An 8,682-nucleotide genomic window follows, 5' to 3' on the forward strand; every position below is an offset into this window, starting at 1 on the left:
GGGAGGCGTTTACTGTAAAAGTTCCCTGGAGTTATCAGGGTGCATGGGCCTGGCTCCCTCTTAACCTCCCTATTGGGTGACACATTCCTGGTTGAGTCACCCCTCTCCTGCTGCAGACTCTGGCCTCTGTCCTCACTTGCCATCTCCAAGGCAAAGGTGGCGGAGACAGCTCCTGCCAGTTTGCCCCTCCTCTGGGGATCCCAAAAAGATAGGCTGGGCAGGAAGCAGGTTCTACGTTTTAATGTTCTGCTTTAAGGTTCTGCGCTGGAGAAGCTGGCAGGGGTGTGATGGATGTGGCCTGGCCGGGGGGTCCTGATGCCTGGATGGCTTTATCTGTGGGGAACTGGAGGCAGGAAGAGGAAGTGGGGCAGGAAGGTAGCCCTGAGCTCCCAGGCCATGGCAGGAAATGGAGAGAGGCTCCAAGAATGGGTCAGGGTTAGGGGTGGTCTCGCTGGCCCTCAGCTTTTGGAGTGAAGAAGTAACTCCTGAAGCTGAAGGCTGAGGCTAGGGTAATTTGTTAGCGAGCCCTGGAAAGCCTTGGGACTCTCATAGGTACACCTGAGGGCTAGAGTGTGTCAGGGCCCGGAAAGGTGTAATATACGCATCCCCTCCCCTGGCCCCATCCACTGTCTTCTTTTTTTTAAAAAAAAAAAAAAAGAAAGAAAAAACAAAAGTTTTTTTTTAAATGAATGATTAAACTTTATTTTTATTAGTATTGTTATTTTAAAATTTGCTATACGGCACCTGTGCTCACTAGAGAGACAGAAAGAAAAAGAGAGAAAGAGAAAGAGAGAGAAGGATAGTGAGAAAGGAAGCCACCAGATCTGGACCATGGCTGATTATGTGGGAGTCCAGTGCCCCAACACCATGCCACCCGCTGGCACCCTGCTGCCTCTTCTTTTACTCCTGCCCCTTTCTCTGTTCCCATCCCCTTCCCTACCTGGCCTTTCTTCCTCTCCATTATTTTCTTTTAAAGAATTATTTTAACTTTATTTATTCTTCAATTTGCCCAGAGAGGGTCAGAGAGAAAAAGAGAAAGTGAGAAAGCAAGCCACCAGTCTGGGACTTGAACTGTGGTGGAGCCATGTGGGAGCTCAGTGCCCTTTACCACCACACCACCTGCCGGTCCCCTTGTCCTCTCCTTTCTCTTCTCTTCTAGATGACTCAGTCAATCGACGAGGATTTCTTAGAAATTTCCTCTGTACCAGACATGGTGGCGGGTGTAGACAGTAGGAACAAAGCTGCTGTGGGAGAGGGAATGATTAATTCCCTGAATGGATTCACGTGTAGGTAGCCCTCTCTCCTGCGAACTTGTGGTTACTCCGCCCGCACAGGCGCACAGGTGAGCCAGCAGCATCAAAAGGCCTGGGGAGTCGTTAGCCAGTCAGCTGAAGCATTTGATCTCCCCACATCTAGTCATCTAGTTTACCATAGGAATTAGGAACGCAATCCCTGGGCCAGTGGCACGGAGGTTAAGGTAACTGAATCCCACATGGCCGATTAAGAGGTTTGAGTCCTGAACCCGACAGCTTGAAAATCATGCCCGGCGTGTGTGTGTGCATGTGTGCCCAACATCTCGAGAGGGGAACAGAGAAGGGACTGTGGCATGGCCCACCCCCGGAGGGGTGATTTCTCATCCCTCACCCCCATCCTGCTAGTATAAGCACCCTATAGCAAACTAAAAACCAAACCAAAACCAAACAAAACACCAATCTCTGGAGTAGTTCAGCTACTGCCTGATGGACATAAAGTATAGCAGTTGCTGGTTGTCAGTGACCGCGTAAGTTCTGTGTCTGGTTAGAAACAATGAAATACACAGGGGCCAGCAGGTGGCGTGGTGGTTAAGGGCACTGGACTCCCACATGGCCGACTGTGTTCAAATCCAGGACTTGGCTTGCTCTTTCACTTTCCCTCTCTTTCTCTCTCTCTCCCTCTGTTCCTCTCTGGTCAAATTACAATAAATTAATAAAGTTAAATGAAATAATTTTTTTTTTAAAAAGAAACAATGAAATACACACATCTGCAGTAGGGAAGACCTTACATGGCTGAGTTATTTTTATTTTTATTTTTTAATTTTTTTAGGTTTTTACCATAGGGCACATGCACTTGCAGAAGAGAGACTGTGAGTGGAAGGGAAAGTAAGAAATCAGCCCCCCCAGGAGGGATGGCAATCCCTTCCCCTCTATTCTCCTCCTAGGATTTTGGACACACATGCAGGCGTGATTTTCTTTCTTCTTCTTTTTTTTTTTCTTTTGAAAGATTTTTTTCTGTACGGCATGTGTGCGCACTGGGAAGACAGAGACAGAAAGTGAGAAATCACTCCGCTGGTATGATTTTCAAAATACCGGGTCCAGCACTTGAATGGGTGGTGAACCACGTGGGAGTCTAGCACCTTCCCCACCACACTATCTGCTGACCATAATGGCTGTGCCTTTTGGTAAAACTATCTAAGAGGTCTTACTGACAAGTATTGTGCGGTTTTTAGGAATCTAACTGTTGAACAAAGAGATCTAGGGAAATTCAGACTGTATCAATAATATAGGTCTTATTTATTATTTACGGCATGTCAAGCATGGCACTAAGCTTTTTATTTATACCATGTTACATAATTCTTAGCTAACCTTGTGAGTAGGTATTAAAAATACTCAACACTTTTTAAAATGCTCAACACTTTACAGATGAGGAAGTGGAGGGCCTGAAAGGTCATGTCCTCAGTCTCATGTGCTCAGCTGGTGAGGGGCAGAAGCCGGATTTGAACAACAGAGGGATGCAAAGCAGAGGACTGCTCTTAGCCTCTGAGCTCAGCTGAGGGTAACCTAGGGAGAAGCTGGCACATGGTCCCTGCACCTGTCCATCTGATGACAGCTAAACCAGGGTTTCTAAACAGGAGAGGTTCTGAACAGGAGAGAGGGGAGACAAAGACAGGTCAGGCAGGTTTTGGTTTTTTTTTTTTTTTTTTTTGGAGAGGTTTTCCCTGTAGGGCGCGTGCGCTCGCCAGACAGACAGAGAGAGACATAGCGACAGAAAGCGAGAAATCACCCCCCAGGGGGGATGGCCACACCGCAATCCCTTCTCCTTCATTCTCTTCTCGGGATCTTGGGCACGCACACACACGCGCCCGGCATGAGTTTTTTTTGTTTGTTTGTTTGTTTTTTGAGAGATTTTCGCTGTAGGGCGCGTGCGCTCGCCAGACAGACAGAGAGAGACATAGCGACAGAAAGCGAGAAATCACCCCCCAGGGGGGATGGCCACACCGCAATCCCTTCTCCTTCATTCTCTTCTCGGGATCTTGGGCACACACACACACCTGGCATGAGTTTTAAGCCATCGGGTCCGGGACATGAACCGCGATCGACTACGTGGGAGTCCAGCGACATAGCCATTACGCTAACTGCTGGTTCCCAGGGAGGTTTTTGGGAGCTGTGTTTTCAGAGGGGGAAGCAAAGATATTAAGGCTAGAAAAACCTGGGAGACTTGAGCATCAGAGGTGTGTGTGTGTGTGTGTGTGTGTATTCTGTACAAAAGGTCATGTAACAGTCTGTCAAGAACATTATTTGTGTGGGCCAGCCAGTTGCATGGTGATTAAGGGGTTAAGGGGGGTGGATCCCACATGGCCGAGAGCACAGTTTGAATCCTGAACCTGCTGGTTTAAAAAACAGGCCGGACGCATGTGTGTGCATGCCCAAAATCCCTAGAGGGGATGAGATTTTGGTATGGTCACCCTCCTGGGGAGTGCTTTCTCTCCCTTTCTCTCTCTCTCTCTTTAGTGAGCACATATACCCTATAGCAAAACCAACAAAACCAAAGGCTTCCTGCCTGAGCCAGCTGGTGCCCTGGTGGTTAAGACAGCTGGATCCCACCTGGCCAGCTGCACTGTTGAAGTTCCGGAGGTGGTGACTTGAGGGACACACAGGGTATGGGTGCATGCATGCCCCAAATCCCAGGAAGAGAATAGAGGAGAAGGAATTGCAGTGTGGCCATCCCCTCTGGGGTGCATTCTTGCTCTCCCTTCCCTCTCTCTCTGTCTCTCCCCTGTGAGTGCATGCACACGTGCCCTAGAGCAAACCAAAAGAAAAGAAAGAAATGCTTCTCTCGCCCTTGGGCCCTGGCCTGGAGGGCATCACTTCTTGCGACCCCACTGATGGCACCACTCCACCCCGTGGTGCTGGCTCCTCTGCCCTGACTTCTCACTTGCGTCTGTGCCCATCCACTGCCAGCAGAGAAGCACATCTCCACGGCCACCCTTAGGTCCCAGACCTGTCCCGGCTCGTTCCCTCTCTCCCATAAAGCGAGTTTCCTCTACTTGACTTTTTAATTTTGTATTTATTTGTTTTTTTATTTGCTTTCCCTGCTCCGCCCTGCCCCCACTCCCTTACCTTCTGTCTGGTCTTCACTGTCTGGGGTGTGTCCCTGTCACTATGCAGTGTCCCAGCACCACCCCATCCTTCAGGGGTCACCCCACCCCTTCCAATCACAGCTCCCACCCTGCCAACGGCACCCTCCCTGTGGGTGGTGACAGCACACTATTCCTATCTCACCGCTCTAACTCTCCTCTAGTTCTGTCACATGAGTCTCATCTGCAGTAGAGGCCAGCTTAAGAACAGACAGGACCAGCAGGTGGTGTAATGGTTACGACGCTGGACTTCCATGAAGTCGATCATGGTTTGTGTCCCAGAGCTGGTGGCTTAAACTCAGGCCACACACCTGTGTGAGCATGCCCAAGATCCTGAGAGGAGAATGGAGGAGAAGGGATTGTGGCATGGCCATTCCCCCTGGGGGGTGATTTCTCGCTTTCTGGCTTTCTGTCTCTCCGTTTCTCTGGCGAGTGCAAGTGCCCTATAGCAAAATTCTCTCTCTCTAAAAAAAGAAAGAAAGAAAGAAAGAAAGAAAGAAAGAAAGAAAGAAAGAAAGAAAGAAAGGAAGAAAAGAAAGAAAGAGAACAGGATTCATTCAGAAAATACTCTGGGGGCCAGCAGATGGCATGGTGGTTAAGGTGCTGGACTCCCACATGGCTGACTGTGGTTTCAGTCCTGAACCTGGTGGCTCGCTTTCTCACTTTACCTCTCTCATTCCTTCTCTCTGATCAGTACATGTGCCCTATAGCAAATTTAAATAATAATAATTAATAAAATTAAATAATTCTTTTTAAAAATATTTACTTACTATTATTTTTAAAATTTTACTTATTCATCCACTTATTTTAATTTGACCAGAGAGAGACACAGAGAGAGAAAGAAAGAGAGAGAGGGAAAGTGAGAAAGCAAACCACCAGGTCTGGGACTAGAACGGTGGCCAGCCATGAGGGAGTGTCCGGCGCCTTAACCAACACACCACCCACTGGTCCCTATTTACTTATTATTAATTTGACCAAACAGGGAAAAAACAAGAGAGAGAGAGAGAGAGAAAGGAAGCTGCCAGGTCCAGGACTTGAACTGCAGTCAGCCATATGTGACTCTGGTACACTTAACCACCATGCCACCTGCCAGCCCCATAAATAATCCTTAAAAAAAAAAAGGAAAGAAAATACTCGCCCTCTGTCCACTATCTGCCAGGCACTGTGCAGGGTTATAACGTGGCAGAAGGTGGAGTGGCCCTCGGTGGCTGTTGGCTTCCTTCCTTCCTGTTCGTGTCTCCCAGTGCTGGCAGGGACCTGCCCACAGAGTCTATGTCCTTTTTCCTCTGGTTGAGTGGGGCCAAGGAGAGCCCGAGACTTGAGTGTGAAAGCTCTGTGTTCCCGGGAACCAGCAGTTAGCGTAATGGCTGTTTCGCTGGACTCCCATGTAGTCGACTGCGGTTCGTGTCCCGGACCCGGTGGCTTAAAACTCACGCCGGGTGCGTGTGCATGCGTGCCCAAGATCCCGAGAGGAGAATGGAGGAGAAGGGATTGCGGCGTGACCATCCCCCCTGGGGGGGTGATTTCTCGCTTTCTGTCTCTATGTCTCTCTGTCTGTCTGGCGAGCGCACGCGCCCTATATTGAAAATCTCTCCAAAAAAACAAACAAACAAAAAAACTCTGTGTTCCCTGGAGTCAGTATGTTCTTTTAGGCCTGGGCCCACCTTGGTTCTGGACAGGCCTGGCTTAGCGGGGGTTGGGGTGCGTGTGTATGTGTGTGTGGGGGGGTACTGCTTGAGATTACAGCTGGAGACGCAGCCAGCTTTCTGAGAATGTGACCTAGTCTCACCCCTTGTTGGAGACTAAGATAATAACAACTGTAGCGTTCAGAATAGAAAAAATAGCCTCCAGCATCAATCCACACCAGTCTCTAGCAGTGCGTCTCATTTTCGAATCTTCGTCCATTTCCAAGTTTTTCTCATAGACTCTGTATGTGGGGAAGTCCAAAGGGCCAAGAGTAAGGGAAACTTATTGAAGAATATAGTGGAGAGAACAATAGTGATGGGGTCGGAAGGTGGCGTGCTGGTAAAGGGTGCTGGACTGCCACATGGCCGACCATGGATCGAATCCTGGACCTGACGGCTTGCTTTCTCATGTTCCCCTCTCTCTCGCTCATTCGCTCACTCTGTCCCTCTCTAGTCAAATTAAAATAAATAAGTAAAGTTAAATAACATGATTATTTAAAAAGAAAAAGAAAACGAGTAGTGATGATGGTTGACTCAGGAAAAAGTAGGAGTGTGGCCTCCCCGCTCTCTTCACCCTTCCTCTGTATTCCCAGTCACTGTTTTCCCCCAGCCTGGAGTGCACCCCCTCCCCAGGGCCTGTTGCTTTGCTAGCTCATGGGTAAATATTGACTTATTTGGGTTTCAGATGCCTGCCCCTTGAAACTCCAGCTGCTGGGTAAACACATTTGGAGAACATCTTTTGAGAGTGAGAGTTGCTTTTGGATGGCCTGTAATGCACAGACCCCTCACTGAGTCCTCGGTGCTCAGCCCTGTGCTGGCCTCCGGGCTCCTAGGAGGGTGGCCATGGAGGGAGGGCGCTGGCCCCTGCTCTCCTCTGGGAGTTTGTGATCCACTTAGGGAGAGGAGACTCATACACTAGGAACGCCTGGAGGCTGTGCATAGCAGCTGTGAGGATCCTGAAGGAGGATTCTTGCCCGAGTAGGAGGTGGTCCTCTGTGACCACAAGATCCCTCCCAACATTTCAGTTTTCTGGTTTGAAGTGGAATTCCATCAAGTGCCAAAATGCCTGCTGCAGACAATGGCTAGAGGGCTGGCAGGAAAGGGAGCTTGGCTGGTGCTGTGGGAAGGAGATGGGGACTGGGAAGGGCTGTGGGGGGCTAGGCTGAGGGCGTTGCTGTGGTTTGCTAATCCACTGCTATTCATCTCCCTGAAATGTCCCTGAACCTGCTCCTGGGCCTCCAGCTCACGCCAGGGCCTGCTGCCCTGGGTCTTTCAGGCACATACTTCCAAAGCCCAGAGCATTATTATTTCTCCTCCCCCTCCCCTTCCCCTCCCCTCTCCCTTTCCCCCTTCCCCTCGCACTCGCTGGAGAGATGGACAGAACGAGAGAGAGAGGGAAAGTGATAAAGCAAGCTGCCTGGTCCAGGACTCGAACCATGGTCAGCCATGTGGGAGCCCAGCACTTTTAACTACCACGCCACCTGCTGGCCCCAAGCCCAGTGCCTTTCTTGATTTGACCCAGACTCCCCCCACCCACCTCAACCTCACCAGATTGAAACCCACCCTTCCTTTTCTAGTTCTCAGAAATGAGCTGGGGTTTTTTAAATAATTATTTTAATTTTATTTATTTATTATTATTTTTAATTTAAATAAGAGATGGGAGGGAGGGGGAGTGAGAAAGCAAGCTGCTAGGTCCATGGCCTGAACTATGGTAGGTCCCGTGGGAGTCCAGAGTGCCAACCACCACGCCACCTGCTGGTCCCTGAGCTGTTTTTTTGTTGTTGTTAGGTGAGGTTGTTGCCTAGGCTGGAAAACCCAAGAGTGGTCTTATCTCTGTGAGTTGGACCTTAGTGAAGACCCTGGTTGACTGGATGGCTTAAAGTCAGAGGCCAGGACAGCTGAGGTTCCCAGGTTGAGAGGGAGTTGACTGATGTGGAGAGTATGGTCAGGCTAGGAGGCAGAACTGGCCTGACCAGTCAGAGGCTCAGGAGGGAGATCTGAGCTCCTCAGCTTGGGAAGAAGGGTTAGGCTGAGACCATGGCGTGTGTTGGTCCAAAATGATCTTTCGAGTCCTGTGGCTGTTGGGTGCCCTCTCTGGCTGGCTTCCAGCCAAGTAGTTTTGGTCCCTATTCTTTGCTTCCTCCTTAGGCCAGTGGGAAGCCATAGGGCAGATGTGCCTTGAGTAGAGGTGGAACAGGTATGCGTTGATTAGAGGTGGAACAGGTGTGCATTGGGCAGAGGTGGGGCAGGTGTGCGTTGGGTAGAGGTGGAACAGGTGTGCATTGGGCAGAAGTGGGGCAGGTGTGCGTTGGGCAGGGGTGGGGCAGGTGTGCATTGGATAGAGGTGGGGCAAGTGAGCACAGTGTCTGCTTTGGGGGAAGGGGGGGTCCTGGGAAGATCCCCTCCTGGGATGGCTTAGAGGAAGCTGAGGGAAGCCCAGGGAGCTACCCTCATTCAGACCACCCCTCCACACAGCACCCACCATGGCCTCGTATGAAGGGTACCATCATTCATGCAGGGTGCCCACACGCCGTGGGGGGAAGGGGGCCTGAGGAGGGCTGTGTGGGAGCCTCATGCAGCCCTAACCTCGGGCTTGGTGTCCAG

At 50.2% G+C, this 8,682-nt stretch overlaps 1 protein-coding gene across 1 annotated transcript in view; it reads left to right on the forward strand.

Annotated features, from left to right (window-relative positions):
- VAMP5 (vesicle associated membrane protein 5) overlaps window positions 1–8,682 on the forward strand; it is an 11,252-nt gene that overhangs the window by 1,224 nt on the left and 1,346 nt on the right. The window contains exon 2 of the mRNA XM_006149147.3: window positions 350–354. Coding sequence (XP_006149209.1) covers window positions 350–354 — 5 coding nt within the window. The remainder of the gene's footprint in view (window positions 1–349; window positions 355–8,682) is intronic.

Source organism: Tupaia chinensis, unplaced genomic scaffold (assembly GCF_000334495.1).
Source record: "Tupaia chinensis unplaced genomic scaffold, TupChi_1.0 Scaffold000253_1, whole genome shotgun sequence".
Lineage (NCBI taxonomy): Eukaryota > Metazoa > Chordata > Mammalia > Scandentia > Tupaiidae > Tupaia > Tupaia belangeri.